We start from the raw sequence: 18,352 nt of genomic DNA on the forward strand, positions 1-18,352 counted from the left end.
CTACATCTCTCTGGCGGAGGACCAGGCCTGGATGTTGGATAGAGTCTCCAGTTTCTGGGATTTCCAATCCTGAAATAATTGCCGTCGTTGTTTCCACGTTTACATAGCGGTGGTTATTCAGTGTATTGGGTAAACTGCCAGTGTTTGGCCCACACCTGGCTGTATTCCAAGGCAGGTATAGCTTCGTGCGTTCATTCTGGAACATTTTTAAACCTTAAATTATGAAATACTACAGACATAGAGAACATTGCAGAGTATAATAATACACGCACTCATATGCTCTCTGCTCACCTTCACCGTATTTTCCTTCAGATTTTACTTATTTAACAAAAAATGGCCGATATGGAGAACGTGCCCTGTGGCCTCTGTCCAGCAGAATTCCTGCCCTGCCTTCTTCAGAGGAATGGCCATCCTGAATTTGGCCTTTCTGTCTTCTCCAGATGACATTTATTTTTGACTGTTAATGACGAGTTTTTGTTGGTGGTAACAGTTGGGGAGTTTTTACAGTTTTAACTTGACAAGGATCAATATAAAATGAAGTATTTCTGTGGACCAATCAGATATTGTAGGCATGTCTGCAGGTTGGCGTCTGATTTTATTTTTCAAGGGATGATCTCCTTGGGGTGAGGCAACATGTTTTCTTTGTTTTAAACATTTTTGAAGATGACAGTTCCCAATCTTAAGGAGATTCCAAATATCTTCTCTTGCCATTTTGCTAAAAATAATAGTAACAATAATAAATTTTAAAAGGTCATTGTCTCACAGAGTCCTTTAAAGCAACATACTTCACATAGATTGAGAATTCAGAGTGATTTGTTAAAGGTACCATCAGTGACATCAGTTTTAACTGGTTCTCTTTGTAACTTAGAGGTTCTGACTCCAGTTTTGAGTTCACTTTGGGGTGGTGGGAAGTAGTAATTCTCTTCATTTTAAGGAATTTCCTGAAAAGCTGGATGTGTTTTGTACTGGCTGCCTCTCTGTATTCTTGCCCCAGACTCTCAGCTCCCCACTTTGATGCCCAGCTCACGTCCAGGTCAGGATGGCAGCCTCAGGTGCGAGGGTGAGGGGGCACCTGGGGCCCCAGGAGTGCCAGGCTGGGCCAGTGCCTCTCCCCGCAGCAGCCTCCTGAGGGAGTCTTGGGTGCCCAGACCCAGTAAAGCAGGCCTCACGCTACAGATAAGGGCTTTGGCATCGTTTCCATCGCCTGCCTGCTCTTTCTTTGTAATCCGATGATGGTTCCTTCCATCACTGTTTAAACACTGCCCGGTCTCCCGGGGTCTCTTCTCCCACCCTCTTTACATGAAGATCTTGGGATGTGAATGCACGTCTCTTCTTCGGGAAATATCAGGGGATATTACCCAGCCTATCTTAGCAGCTCAGAAAGAGGAAGTTATTATAATCAGATCCTCGCATTGCCTTTTAACCAAATCTGAGATGCCTTTTGCTTGTAGCTGTTAACTGCGTCTGTCTTCAGATCTAAGGGCCTCAAAATGCACCGCATTCAGGCACCTGTGTTCTCAGTCGCACAGCCTTTAAAACCATAATTGAAGGATTTTCACTTTTGTGGAGTCGGCAGCAGGGTTGACACTGATCCCCGCTTTCGGGTGGCCCAGCACAGCAGAAGGGGAGACCAGGGCGGGCCGCTGAGCCCTCCGAGCCTTCTGTCTAATTTGGCAGAAAAACACAGAACGTAGGACAACAAAAGAAGGCTCCCTTTTCCATAAAAATTCTTCTTCCCACCCAACCTTCTTTCCCCCCCCAACCCCCCCCCCAAAAAAAGGGATTTAATTTTTCAGCTGCATGCAGTGATTTGGTGCTCACTCTTGCATTGAAACAGTTGCTGTCTGAACAGGCAGGAAACACTTTTCTTTTAATTGCTGAAATCATTCGGAAGTGCTTCGTGCCCTGCTTCTATACAGCAGATGCTGTGCATTAATTGGCCTGCGTAGAAGTGACCCAGGGTTCCTTGCAGCGGGCCCAGTTTTAGGCAGAGGGCTTAAACAGCTTATTTATTATTTTGTATAATTTGGCGTACATTATGTGCTCCTGCACGTGTCGTATTTCATGGTCTGCAGTTTCTAATGTCATGTGGGTTTCAAAACCTGTGTTTCTCTGGTAATGTACTAGCAGCAGGTAAGCTCAAAATACCATCCATCAGGAGCTAATTTTTTATCCAGATACTCCAATGACTGATGAACCTGTCTTTTGTCTGAATGTTCAGCGCAGTAGAAAGCCATATGCCACTGGCGCAGTTCCCCATGCATCCTAGAGATGCTAGAGAGCAGGCCTGTGGGGGGTGGGGGGAGCCCTCCACGCCATTTGTGGCCTCTTTCCTCTATTTCCAGGATAACGCCTTAAAACAGCCCTGGTTGTGGACGACAGAAGAGGGTAGGGACTGTCTTAAAGGAAATCCGACTCCCACCATCCTTTTCTTCATCAGAAATATGACTGCACACTCTTAATAGGAAGCCTTGTTTTGTTACTCCCCGTCTGTTCAAAACAGACCTCAGCCCATTAGAAGGGCCTCCCTTGTGTGGAAAGACCACAGCTGTTACTGTAAATTTCATCCCGTCACTGTGTCACCCCCATTTTGTGGCTCTGAAGGATGAAATTGAGAAATGGAATACTGTGCAGTCATCCTTCACATCTCCAATTTTAGGCCTTTGCCATCATTTTCATGCTTTTATTCCAAATCAAATAACATTAGTGAGCTACAGCACCTTCTGATGAATGTCTGGTCCTGAGCGCAGCTTTCAAGTCTGGACTTGGGGTTGCGGGAGGGAGCTTCCTTTTATGTTTGGAGGAGCTCTTTCTCCCCTGTTTCTCCTCTCTTTCTCCCACTGCACCTTCTTGGAGCTTTCTCCTTGCCTTTGCAATTGGAACGATACAAGTTGCCAAATGCGTTCAGGCCAGAGCAGTGTCCCACAGGGACACGTGCTGGAGAAGGTTCTGTGTCTTTTGTCTCTGGGGAAGGAGTAAAGCAAACCCGGTGGAAGGATATTGGGGGCTTTAATCAGAAATAAGAAGTGGTTTAAATCATTAGCACAACAAAGCCGACTATAAGCTTGAAGATAAAAGTCTCTGGGGAAAGAGTCCTCTGAAAATAAATGGAACTTGATAGATTTCCATATCATTTATAACTTCCCTTAATTACACTTGGAAGACTTGCCAGTAAAACTGGAAAATTGGCAGCCTATATCCATTAGAGTCATTTTGCCGACCATGGCAAGCAGCTGGCTTTACTGGATTTTATTTCCCATCACTCACAATTAATCATCAGCTGGAGATGTCTGAAACTCTTCAGCCCAGAGCGGTGCTGGGTGACATTCAGGCCTCCCAAACATGTTAAAATCTGCCGAGTAAATGGGCCGAGGTTTCTCCGCGGCTTACTCATTTCGGAGCAAGGCAGGCTCCCGCCTAATGAGTGCGCTCCGATAATCGGATGCGAATGTGAACCCTGACCCCGTGTCAAAGGAGAGGACGCAATAAGCCGGATGAAAGATACGGGATTCAGACCTCCAAACTTTACACCAATTAGACAGGGAGCGGCCAAGTACATCAGGCTGAGTAGGTTTATCAAAAAGACTTGCATGAGGCTTGTGACCATTTTGTAAGCCCGACATTGGAGACGTCCTGTCACAATCACTAAGTCTGTTATCAGATGATCCACCGGCGTGTCGGGGAAGTGTGCGCCCGCAAACCCCGCGGTGGCCCTGGCCCCGCGTGCGCGCTGTCGGGTGGAGACTCGGCCGTCGAGCGCCCTCTCTGCTCAGCCAGCTTAAAGCCGGCTTTCCGAGCACAGGGGGGAGATGTGGGCGGTGTTCCATTGCTCCTGGAGGTCGGGGAGGGGAGGGGGAAAGGCACCCCTGGACAAGGAAGGCACAAGGAAGGCACCCCTGGACAAGGAAAGGACACCCTGGACAAGGAAGCTTCCAGATTGTTGAGGCCTGTGTCCTACCGCCCGGGTGATTGTTGGCGCTGGACCCCGTGGGCCCCCAAGGTCGGGGGAGTAGCCACAGTCCCAGCCCCGGTCTGTTCTTTGACGTCCGGCCTGTACTGTGTTCGCTTCCCTGCCTCAGAGTGGTGAGGGATGAAATAGCGTGAATTTAGGTCAGGTTCACGGGCGTCTAGACGGTTGCGTGCCGTGCGTGCGTGCGTGCATAACACGATTCTGCTGACCGCACCGCATCTCACTGTTTGGTGGAGCATCAGGGAACAACTTATCCCAGAGTTTTTTTCCTCTTTTAGGGACCAAGGAGCAGAAAGCAAACCACAGAGCAGATTGTTGTGCGTGAATGAGTGAGCGCAGAAGGAGACATGAATTAAAGTTCCACCAGATGACACAAGTCGAGACCAGCAGAGGTGGGGGAAGAAGGAGGGAGCGCAGACAGGATGAGAAGAAAGAGGGAGTCTGGAGGGCCCCGAGGCAGGGCGGCACTCCGATCCGCGGGCACTTTCTCTGAAGCCCTTCTAAGCAACTCTTCTGGGCGTCCTTGTCAGTCTGGTCTCTGCCCCCTGGGTGACCATTGGAAACCTCCCAGGTTCATTGGTTTCTTTTTCATAGTCGATCGAGAGACACGACCTGGGAGAAGGCATGGTTCTCGCTAGGGGACCTGCCCACCTCTCCCGAGCATCTCTGCTGGATCAGAGGTTGTGTTTTTCTGGTGTGTGATTGGGGACCCACCCCTCGCAGCTGCCTGTACGTCCCCTCCTTGGCTGCTGGCACACAGAGCTGCTGGGACCGGCAGGTCACTGGAGTCCCAGAAGCTTCTGGCCATCAAGCGTAGCCGGCTTGAGCTGGACTGGGGCTGTGGCCGGTCCTCGCCCCGCCCTTCTACGCGTTTCCACTGCCGCCAGGCTCCAAGGCTCTGCTTGCACCTCCAGCGTAGCCGGCTTGAGCTGGACTGGGGCTGTGGCCGGTCCACGCCCCGCCCTTCTACGCGTTTCTTCTGGGCATCGTCGTGGGCAGTCTGGGCTCCGCCCCCTGGGTGACCACCGGAAATCTCCCAGGTTCATTCGTGTCTTTTTCACAGTCACATTAACCGCGAGTTCACTTTATGGAAGATCCCGTAGAGCAGCGGTGAGGGGCTCTGTCTGGCCGGCAGTGCCAAGCAGCTGCCGGAGGGGCACGCTGGTGCCCTCCGAGAGATGCCCGTGGGGCTGAGGACAGAGAGGTGGGCTCTGGGCACTCAGACACCAGCGAGGAAGCTCAGCTGGGCGAGGGTGCTATGCAAGCGCCCGCGGCTCCCTCTGTGAGGAAGGAGCTCCCGGAGCCCGGAGGTGGAGAACCCATCACAATTTTTTAGACGGAACTTCCATTGCCGAATTTCAGATCCACTTTCCAGAAAGTTCCGCAGGCCCTGAGGGCGGAACGCGCGTCCTGGATGGGAATGCTGCCGTGTGCGGCCAGCCCTGGACGCGCTGCCTCTGAGAGCCGTGGTCTGGGCCCGCTGGGCATGCGAGCGGGGCTCCTCCCATCTCGCCGGGTTCCTCCTGCCTCTGAAAAGAGAGAAAAAGGCTCTGAGGTGTCGCCTCTCGGGCTGGCCGTTCTGACACCCCCCACGTGGTGAGGACGGACCCCGCAGTCGGCTCTCGGCTCTCTGGAAGGCAGGCGCTGGTGGGTCACGGAGGGCCGCGGGCACCGAGTGTCCGCCTGGCTTTCCAGCCTCCGTGCCAGCCACCAAGCTTGGCATCCCCTCTCCTCCCACATTTCCCGTGCCAGGAAGCAGCAGCCCGCCGTCCGACCGGCAGAGGAGAGGAGCACGCGGGCTCAGGCAGCACCGGTGCCAGCGAGACAGCCTGTGCCGCGCGGGGGGCCGCGCGGGCTCGGGGGTGGGGTGGCGGGGGGGAGGGCCGCGGGGGCTCGGAGATCGTCAGGGGATTTCGGGGAAGGAACATTCTCAGGCATTTCTGCCGCGCGGGATGGGCGCCGGCATCCAGCAGCCCCCCCAGAGAGCCGGGTGCCCCGGAAGGTTCAGCTCTCTCATTTTGAAGACGGTGGGCTCTTTCCACAAAGAGACGAGGAGAATGTAGCCTGGCTCCTGGTACTGTCCCGTCAAGAGAAAGAAGACCCAGAAGGGCCCTTGTTCACCCTGAGGCCTGGGTGGGAGGGCCAGGTTGAGCCCCAGGGGTTTATATGGCAGCCCTGCCTGGATTTCCCCCACACCCACTGGCAAACAACAGTCAGTGCCCCTTGCAAGGAGGGGACAGGGCGCTAGGGGTCATTCCCTGGAGGAGTGACTCCCTCCCGGGAGCCACCTGCTTGTCTTGCAAAGGCTGGGACGGTGTCCCTGTGACCTGGATGCTTGGCTCTGGTTCCCAGGGCTCCAGACAGAAAGCCTGCCTTTTGATAACAGCTTTACCAGGACGAAGTTCACATACAATGCAATCACCCGGTAAGGTGTGCACCTCAGTCGTTTGGTCTCTTCACACAGTCGTGCGGCCGTCACCATAGTCAACCTTAGAACGCTTCGTCACCCCCAGAAGAACCCTGTACCCATCCGCATGCACTCCCCTCCCCGCCGCTGGAAACCACAGGTCTTTCTGTCTGTAGACATGTGCTAATTCTGGACACTTAGATTAAGCGGAAGACATTCTGTTTCTGCCACATCTCTTTGGCAGAAGTTGATTCAGAGGTTCCCCGGGGAAGGCCCCACCAGCAGCATCCAAAACCTCCAGTTGTCAGGGATGGTTTTCAGATGACAACTTAACAAGGGAAGGGCCTTTGTCTGCGGTCCCCCAAAGATGTGCTTGGAATATAAAGTATCAGAGGCTACTTTTGTTTGTTTTTTTGGCTGCATGGCTTGTGGGATCTTACTTCCCTGGCCAGGGATGGAACCCAGGGCCCTTGGCAGTGAAAGCGCAGAATGGTAACCCCTGGACCGCCAGGGAATTCCCAAGTACTAAGAGATTCTTGCTGCCGTTGAGATTGTATTTCAGAGCTTTGACGAAGACTCTCTCAACAGCCTCCCTCTTGAACGTTGTTGCGAAATTCGAATGCTTTTCACACGCCTGCCCACTCTTTGTGCGTTTTCCAGGTAGCAGAAGGTCAGGAAATCTGTGTGATTGAAGCCATGAAGATGCAGAACAGTATGACGGCCGGGAAGACTGGCAAGGTACGTCCCCAAGGGCCGCACCTTGACGGCAAGCAGAGCCTCCACCTTGGAGTCCTAGACGTCGGGCCTGGGAGAGTCTGTGCGACTCCCCGTGCGGGAGGGGGTGGGTTGAAGAACAGTTGTTCTTCACCTTAATGTCTTTCAAATTAAGGGGTCTTTAATTTTTAATGTTTACGTCTGTCTTAGAGGCAGTGAGTTATCTGAGACGTAGGTGACCCAGCAGGAGATGGTTTTGAGAGACTGTAGAAATTAATGCAACTCTTCCAGATCATTTCCCCACAAAGAGAACAATTCAGTTTTAGATCAAGAGGAGCTGAAAGGCCACATACACACGTGGGACTTCATGATTCAGGGAGGGGAGCAAAGGAGAGACATGTATTACTGAGATTTGTGAAAAGGAAAACTTCTTAAATGTACTTTCTGTCGAAGAAGATAGAAAAGTCCTTTTAAGCATAATTTCATCATTCTTCCTGACTTGAAAGGCACCGTTTGTAGCAGAATGATGCTTTCCTGAAGGGTGTTTTGCTTTGGAAGCACCGCACAGTGGAGCGAGGCGTGGCTTGTGTGTGGGGACAGCAGTGTAGACTGGCCGTGTTTTGCGCTGTGGTCACTCCCAGAAAGGGCGCTGGAGCCTCAGGCACAGTGGGTGTCCTGGCAGAGAGGTGCTGTCGGCTGCCCGTGGAGTTGGCGTCAGACACGGCCTCTGTCTGCCTCCCGCAGAGCAAGTGAAACCCGTGTTCAGGGACCAGGCCAAGGGGGACGCCCAGTCCCACCCCAGCCAGGAGGACAGAGGCCTGGCGCCGGGCCCAGCTGGAGGGGGCCTCGGACAACCGCTCCCAGTCTCCTCCCAGTTTAGGGAGAAGAGACTGGTGCGATCTGAGCTCCAGGGGAATCCTGCTTGCCATACCTGATTCCTTTCTAAGAAGTGAACGAGAACGTGTTGGTTTGTGCTCCTGTAAAAATTGTTTTGTGCGTTCCTTAGGATTAGTTGACATTTACGCTGCATTGTTGTCACGAGATTTCCCTTCGTGATGAGAACCTGACCTCATTTGGGGGACCCAGAATATGTGTCTGATGCATGCCAAGTGCTAGTGTGCCAGGTTGGGGATCTGATCCTAAAATGAATGTGGCCTTAGCTCCCTCAGGGAGCCAGGAGCCTGTCCGTGCACGTGGTTGATGTCTTCAGGGCCCAGAGTCTCACAGGGAGTCCCAGCTGCCGTCAGGGTGCTGAGGGGCTCTAGATAAACCTGCACGTTAGCCCTGCCCTGTCCGCTCAGTCCTGCCCCCCAGGGCGGAGGAGCGGGCCCAAGCCTGCGTGGGGCTGGTGGTTCTTGCTCTGAGAGGCCAGTTTTCCTCCCGGGGCCCGGTTCACAGTGGAAGCAGGCCCTCTACTCTGGAGTCACAGCATTATGATGGACACCGCCCGTCAAAACACCAGAGGCTCCAGACCTTAGAAAGCAGCCAGTTCAGTTTAGTCGTTCACTCATGTCCGACTCTTTGTGACCCCATGGACTGCAGCACGCCAGGCCTCCCTGTCCATCACCAACTCCTGGAGCTTGCTCAAACTCATGTCCATTGAGTCGGTGGTGCCATCCAACCATCTCATCCTCTGTCATCCCCTTCTCCTCCTGCCCTCAATCCCTGCCAGCATCAGGGTCTTTTCAAATGAGTCAGCTCTTCACGTGAGGTGGCCAGAGTACTGGAGTTTCAGCTTCAGCATCAGTCCTTCCAATGAACACCCAGGACTGATCTCCTTCAGAATGGACTGGTTGGATCTCCTTGCAGTCCAAGGGACTCTCAAGAGTCTTCTCCAACACCACAGTTCAAAAGCATCAATTGTTCGGCTCTCAGCTTTCTTTACAGTCCAACTCGCACATCCATACATGACTACTGGAAAAACCATAGCCTTGACTAGACGGACCTTTGTTGGCAAAGTAATGTCTCTGCTTTTTAATAAGCTGTTTAGGTTGGTCAGAGCTTTTCTTCCAAGGAGCAAGTGTCTTTTAATTTCATAGCTGCAGTCATGATCTGCCATGATTTTGGAGCCCAAGAAAATAAAGTCTGTCACCGTTTCCACTGTTTCCACATCTATTTCCCATGAAGTGATGGGACTGGATGCCATGATCTTAGTTTTCTGAATGTTGAGCTTTAAGGCAGTTTTTTCAGTCTCTTCTTTCATCAAGAGGCTCTTTAGTTCTTCGCTTTCTGCCATAAGGGTGGTGTCACCTGCATATCTGAGGTTATTGAAAAAAAGCAGCCACTTCAGTGCAAACAGCCCCGTGGAACGAGGCCTTCCAAGTGTCGCTACGTAGGTTCTCTTCTTCCCGAGAGGCCCAGGCTGGAACTCGGGATGAAGGCCACTCTCGCCACGGAAGGCCAGGGCACCCAACCCACAGCTCTGGCCATTTTGCCACTTGCCCAGACGGCCAGTGACTTCTAACCTCATGCCTACTTCTAACCTAATTCATTCTCACGTCCAGGCAAGAACCGCCAAGTCAAGTGGGCTGTCTCTAGTTTTAACTGTGAACACAAATTTGGGAAAGCAAAAGCTGACTGAAATCAGGAGAAATCGGGGCACGGAGGTGATGTCGTGGAAGCCATAGGGTTTGGCCCCCGTTCTGAGAACTTCATTTCCCTTCACAGGACGCTTCGGATCAGGCCCGGGCGCTTCTGCTGTTGATTAATACCCATTCTGACTCTTGGATAATTGTGTGTGGGGTTTGGTTTTGGTTTTCTTTTTTCCTACCATTAACCGTGAGGGAGCATTTCTCCAAACCTGAACCTGTGAGAGACCGGAGGTGGGGGTAGAGACTCACCCAGCGTCGTCCCGCCGGTCTCGACCCTGGGGCACCGGGTGCAGAGGACCGCAGCAACACGGGGAGCAGTGGCTTCTAGGAGCCGAAAGGATAAGGAGGGGCGAGGGCCAGCCCCACCACACGAGGACGCCCTCAGTAAGGTCCCCTCGACGGGCCCCCACCGCCAGCCTCCTGCCTGCACTCCAGCGCCTGCCCGGCTGCACCTTCCCTTCCAGAACCGGACAAGACTGCTTCTTCCTGGTTTGCTTAGTAATTCTTTATCTTCCCTCTTCTTTTTTTTTCTTTCTTAAATTCAAGGTGAAATCGGTACATTGTAAAGCTGGAGACACAGTTGGAGAAGGAGACCTGCTCGTGGAACTGGAATGAAGTATTTATAGCCTTTCAGTCATCACCCAATTTAATTAGCCATTTGTATTATTATTCTTTCACACTCAATTTATTCAGGCGTTCAGCAGGAACACCCCTGTGCGGCAGATTTTACATGGTCATATTTACTCTACATATAGTCAAAACCAACGTTCTGCCAAAAAAATCAGCAATGGAAATTTTTATTGATATAAATACTGGTACATATGATTTGTACTTCTGCTGTGAGATTTCCTAGTGCCCAAATGAAATCAATAAAACAGCACCTGTCTAATACTAGTTTGCCCTTTTTTTGCATGAAGACAGTGTACAGAAGAGGCTATGGGCTGTGCCAGTGTGCTTTGAAATACCAGCATTTCATCAGGATGCTTTTTAAAAATGTATATAAATCCCAGTTCTTTGCCTTCAGTTTCATTAAATGAGCGTTTGCCACCTTGTAATCTCATTACCTGCTTCATCCTGCTTGAGGCCCTGAGTCCCGCTTGTGGTTGGCTGGTCATGATCTTGAGGCCCTGAGCCCCGCTTGTGGTTGGCTGGTCATGATCTTGAGGCCCCGAGCCCCGCTTGTGGTTGGCTGGTCATGATCTCCGGAAGCCCAGACACCATTCATGGTGGTCTGCCAGTGAGTGTGGGTCCCCTGAGCCTGCAGGTGTGACCCCCCAGCCCTCCCAGGGCACCAGCGTGGGCGCCAGTCAGGGTTCCCAGGGCCCAGTGGTGGTGGTGGGGCTGCAGAACCCAGCAACAGATTCCCATCCTCGCCTTTGTTGTGTTTTTGTGAAGCGAGTTTCCAATTACGAAAAAAGGGTTAAAAATAACAGTCATGCTTCTGAAGCAGATGCAGTAAGCCATCTCAGTCTACTATTAAGTCGACGCGTGAGCAAGCTCTCCCGACGGAGAACGAGGCTACCCAGACCAGCAGCTGCACCTTCATCAGGGTCTGGAATTCTCAGGATGCTCCTACTTGCTGGTGAGTGAGCAGAGGCAGAGTCGTGCACGGCCTTGAGGCCACCCTGACAGAGTATCAAATGGAGGTGGGTAGTAATTGGTACTTCGTGCTGTGCTAAAATTATTTTAAGTGCTGTTTGTATTTGGAAGCCAAGCTTTTTGTCAGGCCTGAAGAACAAATTACTAATGCGTTGCTTCTTCTCTGAAAAGCTCGTCCCCCTCTCCCTTCTGGGGCAGGGCTCCAGTGAGCCTCTCTGAAATCGGGCTATTCAGCTGCCCTGCCAGCAAGTGCGTGCTTGTTATTTTGCTAGACCAGGAGGTAGTCTGCTAGACCACCAGACAGACTCAGAGAGAGGGCCGGCAGTCGCACCAATACTTTATATTCAGTTTCTCACTTGATACAATCTTTAATCATCTCTGTATAAGCTTGATCTAAAAAATTATAAAGAATGGTGTCATATATATTGAAAAGAACTCTAAAATACAGCATGTGTTTCTTGAGGTTCTTTTATTACATTGAGATGTCTTAAATCAGCTTAAAATTTTTTCTTTTCTCGGTGCTACAGGTCAGGATGAATACAGCAGGGCTGTTAAAATCTAGCAGTCACACAGGCTTGATATCATTTTAAATGTTATCTTCAGATTAAAGCAAAGCAGAGCAAGGAAAAAGAAAAACCCAGCATAATCAGAAAAGCATGATAACATGAGTTTTCAAATGTCATTTAGGGGAATTAAAGTCCTGAGTTTTTCTCATCCAGTACATTCAAACCCAAGATGCTCTTTAAGCAGCAAGCAAGAAAGCAGCATAGTGAGACAGATTTCAGGAACAGCCTTGTTATCAGTACCTCCAAATTATTTGGGAAATCGGCTGCCACTGAAAAAGAGGTGTTCTCCCCCGCCCACCCCCGACAGATCGAGTGTTTGTTTCAAGTACCGGTTTCCAGGGGTGTTATCGCGCCCTCGTTCAGCGAGCGTGGCCCTTCTGGGCTGGTCCCTGGCCTCCCTCGCCCGCTGGGCTCATCTGTTTTCCCGCGGGTTGTAGCGGAGCCCGTGCTTCCCCTGCGAGTCGTAATCGTCGAGGTACGGCAGGTGGACCCACTCTGGCGGGTAGGTAGCCGTGGTGTAGACGAAGCACTCCAGGGGCGCGCGTACGCCCTCCAGGGCCACGTGCAGGCGGGTGCGCTGGTACATGTCGGGGCAGCTCTCGAACTCGTCCAGGAAGCGCAGCAACCGTTCGTCCACCTCGTAGACCTCACCAAACACGCGGTGTCCGCGGCCCGGCAGGTTCAGCAGCCGCGGGATGTTGTGCTCACCCGCGATCACCAGCGGGTAGGGCTCCAGCGTGCGGGCCCGGCCCCGGAAGGCCGCGCGCCCATGGGCACCGTCCAGCAGGACCCGGTGGTTGGGCTGGCCCGTCTTCAGCGTCCCGTACACGAACACGGGGGCCAGGCGGCCAGAGCTGCGGGCAGAGAGGACGGCGGACAGGTCACGGGTGGGTGCAGCCGGCCCCGCTCCCCAGCGGCCGCCCTTCACGGACAGGGTCTGGGAGGCAGGGCCAGCTTTGAGACCAGACTTTGGGAGGAGACAGGATGTTTGGGGCTCAGGCCGCGTAGGGCTGCAGTTTCCTGAAGTTAGTTTTCAATAAAAGGACTTGACACAAATATTACAGAAAAACAAATAATGATAAGCAGACATATACACACACACATATAGACGGAGATATGTATGTGCTGTGCTTATTTGCACATACATCTACAGGGGTATATACACGGCACATGCATGTATGTGTATGTACACCTGTATGTAATAATCACCTGTCATCGGTACCACAGGGAGCTCCGGTTTCAGTAGTGCTCCATTTACATTCTGGCCCGGGCATGACGTTAACCGCACCTCTCAGTGTTCCTTCCTTCTTCAGGGCCCCCGAGGTTAAGGATGCCGGCCTGGGACTCAGCACAGTGGCCTCGGCTGCAATGAGAAGGTACGTATTTACCTGCTCCTGGATCTGGGCCGACTCCATTACATAATAGACCAAAAGTGATCGGGCATAAGGGACTCACACAGAAATGGGGAAGTTCAGTGACCGGGCCCCTCCTCTGAGGCTGGCACCTCGCCGACCCGCTCGCCCCCAACCTGCCAAACACTGCAGGACTCAGTCCTGATGTGCCAGGTGGGCCCTGCCACCAGCCATGTGGCTGGGAGGCCCTTGGGGAAGTCACACTGAACAAGCAGGACGGGGCTTTCTTCCCAGCAAACAGGAGCCGGTCTAGGGCTCCGGGCCTCGCCCCATCTCTTCAGGGTGTCTGTGGTGGATGGGCAGAGCCCGCGGGCAAACACGGCTGCCCACTCGTCCTCCCTGCAGCCTCAGCCACCTGCCTTGTGCACGGCAGAGACCTGACGGAGCTCAGCTCCAGATGGCGCAGGGAGGCCAGGCTGGCGTCGGGGGCGGCTGCACGGGTTTGAAAGTCGGGGTGTGAATGAGAACCTGGACTCAGGGTACAGGGGAGAGGGGACACAGGCACCCTACTGCTGAGGGGACGGGGAGGGGGTGGCGTACTTGGGGAGGACCAAGGCGGGGTGGGGCGGGGAGTTGGGGGCGGTGGGGAGGGGCGGCAGGAGGACCAGCCAGCCCCGCCTTCCAGCACAATCTGCAGTAGCAGCTCCAGGTCGAACCCAGATGAACGCTCCCACCCTTGCCAGACCATCCCCCAGAACCCTGGTAGCCCGCAGCCCGGCCCCCACCAGCCTGTCCCCGGGGCCCCAGCAGGCCCTCACCCCCCGTTTCCAGGTGACCCCGCCCCTCCGGCCCCCCTTGGCCCGGCTTGCTCTCTCCTGGCTCCTCCTGGTGACCACAGAACGAGAAGAGCCGCAAGGGCACTGGAAACCACCCAGTCCTTTGGGGCCGAGTCCCAGGTCGGTGAGGACTGGGGTCACACAGCTGGGCCTGGCCGGCAGGGGGCTGCTCCTCTTAGCCCTTGGGCTCTAGGGTCCCTTCCCTTTGATTAAAGTTATTTAGTCGTGTCCGACTCTTTGCGACCCCACGGACTATACAGTCTATGGAATTCTCCAGGCCAGAATACAGGAGTGGGTAGCCTTTCCCTTCTCCAGGGGCTCTTCCATCCCAGGGATCAAACCCAGGTCTCCCACATTGCAGGTGGGTTCTTTACCAGCTGAGCCACAAGGGAAGCCCAATGTGTCCATAAAGTGAAGTTAAATAAGTTTACAAGAAAAATAAAATCTCTACCCATTCCCACTCCCTTGCAGAGACCCGGTTAAGCTTCCCAACTGTTGCATTTGCTGTTTATTAATATCTCCATATTGTTGGTTGTACCATGGCTTCCTGACGTTTTAAACCGTCTGCCTTCCTACCCCAAAGCAGGTGAGCACAGTGTTAGTTTAAAGGACAGACTTTGGAACCAGGCTGCTGGAGTTGAAATCCTGGCTCTGCCACTTAACAGCTGTGTGACCTTAAGCAAACTGCGTCACCTCTCTGGGCCTCAGTTTCCTGGACTGTCAGGAAGTCGTGTCAGCCACCCGCCTCGGGGGACTGCAGTGAAGGCGCAGCAGTTGACATCACATGCTCGGTAAGTCTGCATTAAATGCGCCTGTCACTCAGCCCCACTCCTCCAGCAGGGCTCACATCACAGACTTTGGTCAAGTCCATATTCAGTTCAGCATCACAAGTATGTAAACACTGCTCTCAGATAAAGCACAGAGTGTACTATGATTAATTTCCTTTCTTGGACAACTTTTTGTTTTTCTTGGAATTAAAAATTGTTTCAGCTATTTTTTTCTTCTTCTTTTTTTTGTGCTTAGCTCAAGTTTCTGACAGTCAGTCCTTCGGCCTCATGATTTCTGGAAGCACCATAAGAATCCTTTCCACCCTGACCACCCGTCACCTCTGTTCTTCGCTGGGGCTGTGGCTCCGTGTCCCTCCTGCCCCGGCCTGGGTCTGTGGTGCCCTGGGCTCCCCAGGCTTCTCTCAGAGCCCCATCCCTAGGTCCCACGGCCCCCTCTTGGTTAACTCCCTCATTTGATTGAAGCTTCTTCTTTACCAGCCTCAATTAATAGTGTACGTAGGGTGAGAACAGAGGATGAGACGGTTGGATGGCATTACCGACTCAATGGACATGAGTTTGAATAAACTCCGGGAATTGGCGATGGACAGGGAGGCCTGGCATGCTGCAGTCCTTGGGGTCGCAAAGAGTCAGGGTCGCAAAGAGTCAGACATGACTGAGTGACTGAGCTGAGGATGAGAATTCTAGAAATAATTTCCTTCAGAACTCTAAAGGCATCTCTTCTTTGTCTTCTGATGTCCCAAACTCATGCTGAGCCGTCCAGGGCGGTTGGGACCCACAGTCCTTTGTACAGAATCAGGCTCTTCTCTCGAGAGGCTTCTAGGGTGGTCTTCTCTCCCGTGGACTGTGAGGTCCCATAGTGAGGACCCTCCGTGCGGGTTTTTTCCATTCGTTGTGCCACAGATCTCCGTCTGAAGACTCATCGCAGATGCCAGGACCCTTCATCCCTCCCCTTCCTTCCTGCATCTCCAGAGCTCAGATGGTGCATAACCTGGGTGAATCTCCCACTTGTCTCTTTGTAGTCTACTTTACCTTCCAGTACTTCTATTATTTTTAAAACTATTTTATCATCATATTTATCTTCAGGATCTTTTTCTTGTTCCCTCATGTCATTATCTTACTGTTTCTTTCTCAGCATAATACCATCTCTCCTCCTTGGGAAGATAGTAATTACTGTGAATTTCTTTAAGTTTTTATCTTTCCCTGTATTGCTGCTCCTTCTCCAAAATTCCTCTTTTGTTTCTTTGAGAGGGTTCCTTCAAACGTCTCAATACTCCTTGTCTGGCCTTTCAGGTTGAAAAGTAAGACACCCTATAGGAAGCTGTTGGGGGTGGTGGCTGGCGGGGGGCCTGGCTAACCACTGAATCCCCGAGTTGGTGGCCTTTCCCACCCTCCTGGTCTTCAGGGCACCCCCTCAACCACGCCCTCAGCTGTGCCTGGTCCCCCCACTACCAAGCTTCTCTAGACCATAACGTACCCTTCCCCCTGCTGGGGAGAGGGGTGATGAGGGTCTCTGCTCCCTGCGTGGACTGCCCCCACCCCCACCCCCGGCCTTGTCCTCCCCGGCTCGTGTCCAAGGCCCTGGTCGGCTGGCTCCCTGCAGGCACTTAGGTTTCCGGGCCCCAGGTGCTGTCAGCCACCACTTGTCACTGAGCTGTCTTCCAGAATTGCGTCCCCTCTCCCATCATTTGTCTTTAGGGGTCACGGCATTGGCATCTGGGGACAAAGCAAGGGTAAAGGAACCTGTTCCTGCTGCTGCACCACCCGGCCCTCCATCACAGGCCCTGGGGGTGGACAGGAAGGAAGCAGTGGCTGCTTGCAAGGAGGGCTGGTAAGAAGAGTTTATCAGGGTACAGGGTATGTCACCAAGGTCGCCAGGAGAAAGCCAGTGATGCAGCAACAGTGGGCACCAGAGAGGCTGGTGGTGGGGACCTCGCTTCTGCCAGGCCCGAGCAGGGGACCAGAGGCAGCGGCTGCGGGAGAGGGCACTGCTGCTGAGGCCCCGGGCTGAGCCCAGGGACACACGAGACACAGCCTGCCCGGTGAGAAGGCCAAGGGGAGACAGACGTGTTAACAGGCAGCTTCAGAGGAGCCAGAGGGAGCAGAGAGCGCCCCTGGAGTAGGGGCGGGGCGGCAGGGGTGGCCCGCAGGGTCGTCTGGCTGCTGTGCGTGGGGCGGGGGCGGTCTGGAACCATAGTGCTGGAAGCGGCCTGGGCTGCGGAGGGACAGCGGGGAGGCGCCAGGACAGAGCAGGTTCTCAGCACAGGCTGCTCCCAGTTTTCATGACTCAGATTCAACCACAAAGTGAGAAAAGGAATATTTCACCCAGGAGGAGGGAGGGCAAGAAGGTCTGGTCAGAGAGACGACAGAGGACAGTGTGCTGAGGAGGGCTGGCCACGTTCGCAGCGGTGCTGGGGCTCTGCGGGCCCTGCGTGAAGAGCCTGGATGTCTGCGTGCACAGCTGCATCGACCCCGCAAGAGGAGGTGTCCTCCCTGTTGAACACGCGAGGGAACACAGTCAGGCGGCTCAGGTGGGGGCTCCGGGTCAGCACCAGGAACTGGGCCCAGGTGTGCTGGATGCCTGGGTGACCCGTCAGGTCCAGCCTCGGAAGGATTCAGGCTCTGCAGTGGCAGCAGGCGTTCATAAGGAACGCTACTTCTCTAGACTTTTCTCCCCCCGCCCCCTACTCCCCAACATAGAGGAAACATAGAGAAGGAATTGATTTCTAGATTTAAAAAGACTGTACAACACACAAAATGTGAAATGTACCATCTTAACCATTTCTAGTGTGCCGTTCAGGAGCACTACGTACAGTCACACTGCTGTACCACCTCCGCTGGTAGGCGTCTCCAGAACTTCCCCTCTTGTAAAAGTAAGTCCCGTTCTCCTTCCTGGCGACTCCACGCTACTTTTTGTTTCCATGAATCTTGACTGCAGGAGGTACCACGTTTAAGAGAAACACCTTTTTGTGGCTGGCTTCTTTCACTTGGCACAGCGTCCAGGGTTCATCCATGCTGGAGTGTGTGTCAGAACTTCCTTCCTAAATTAAGGCTGAATGATACTCAGGCATCTGCCACATTTTGTTTGTCCACCTGTCAATGGATGTTTGGGTTCCTTCTACCTCGTCGCGATTGCAAATGATACTGCCATAAACATGGGTATGCAGATCTGTACAAAATCCTGTTTTCAATGTTTGGATATATACCTGGAAACATGCTGCTGGATCATATGGTAATTCTATGTTTAATTCTTTGGAGGGACCTCTGTACTGTGTTGCATAGCAGTTGCACCATCTTATGCTCCCACCTACAGCACACAAGGCTGCCGGGGTCTCCGCAGGCTCACCACTGCTTGGTACTTTCTTCCTCCTCCCTCCCTTTCTCTTTCTCTTTTAAATAGTGGTCTTCCTAAAGGGTGTGAGGTGTATCTCATTAAGGATTTTTAAAACTTTTTATTGGACTATAATTGATTTACAGTGTTTCAGGTGTATAGCAAAGTGATTCAGTTATTCATCTATTCATCCTTTTTCAG

The 18,352-nt window shown here is 52.9% G+C and overlaps 2 protein-coding genes and 1 long non-coding RNA gene across 21 annotated transcripts in view; 2 read left to right on the forward strand and 1 right to left on the reverse strand.

Moving 5' to 3' along the window:
• PCCA (propionyl-CoA carboxylase subunit alpha) overlaps positions 1-10,737 on the forward strand; it is a 361,328-nt gene extending 350,591 nt beyond the window's left edge. For 2 of the 6 annotated variants that reach the window (XM_027557904.1, XM_027557903.1), the window contains 2 exons: positions 7,038-7,115; positions 9,759-10,210. In XM_027557904.1, coding sequence (XP_027413705.1) covers positions 7,038-7,115; positions 9,759-9,923 — 243 coding nt within the window. In that variant the 3' untranslated portion in view covers positions 9,924-10,210. The other 4 variants (XM_027557902.1, XM_027557905.1, XM_027557900.1 and 1 more) reach the window with 3 other exon arrangements.
• Positions 10,738-11,731: 994 nt separating this feature from the next.
• Positions 11,732-18,352, reverse strand: part of GGACT (gamma-glutamylamine cyclotransferase) — a 49,434-nt gene continuing 42,813 nt past the window's right edge. For 8 of the 13 annotated variants that reach the window (XM_027557912.1, XM_027557908.1, XM_027557911.1 and 5 more), the window contains 3 exons: positions 17,146-17,313; positions 13,057-13,210; positions 11,732-12,701 (listed from right to left, as the gene is read on the reverse strand). In XM_027557912.1, the coding sequence (XP_027413713.1) occupies positions 12,260-12,701; positions 13,057-13,210; positions 17,146-17,287 (738 nt within the window). In that variant the 5' untranslated portion in view covers positions 17,288-17,313 and the 3' untranslated portion in view covers positions 11,732-12,259. The remainder of the gene's footprint in view (positions 12,702-13,056; positions 13,211-17,145; positions 17,314-18,352) is intronic. The other 5 variants (XM_027557916.1, XM_027557917.1, XM_027557919.1 and 2 more) reach the window with 1 other exon arrangement.
• Positions 13,135-15,401, forward strand: LOC113902526. Of its 2 annotated transcripts, XR_003513852.1 has the most exons (3): positions 13,135-13,223; positions 14,619-14,826; positions 15,059-15,401. It is a non-coding gene; the product is annotated as an uncharacterized LOC113902526 (long non-coding RNA). The 2 variants fall into 2 exon arrangements; XR_003513851.1 differs by lacking the exon at positions 15,059-15,401 and having other exon boundaries at positions 14,619-15,028.

This window comes from Bos indicus x Bos taurus, chromosome 12 (genome assembly GCF_003369695.1).
Source record: "Bos indicus x Bos taurus breed Angus x Brahman F1 hybrid chromosome 12, Bos_hybrid_MaternalHap_v2.0, whole genome shotgun sequence".
Taxonomy (NCBI): Eukaryota; Metazoa; Chordata; class Mammalia; order Artiodactyla; family Bovidae; genus Bos; species Bos indicus x Bos taurus.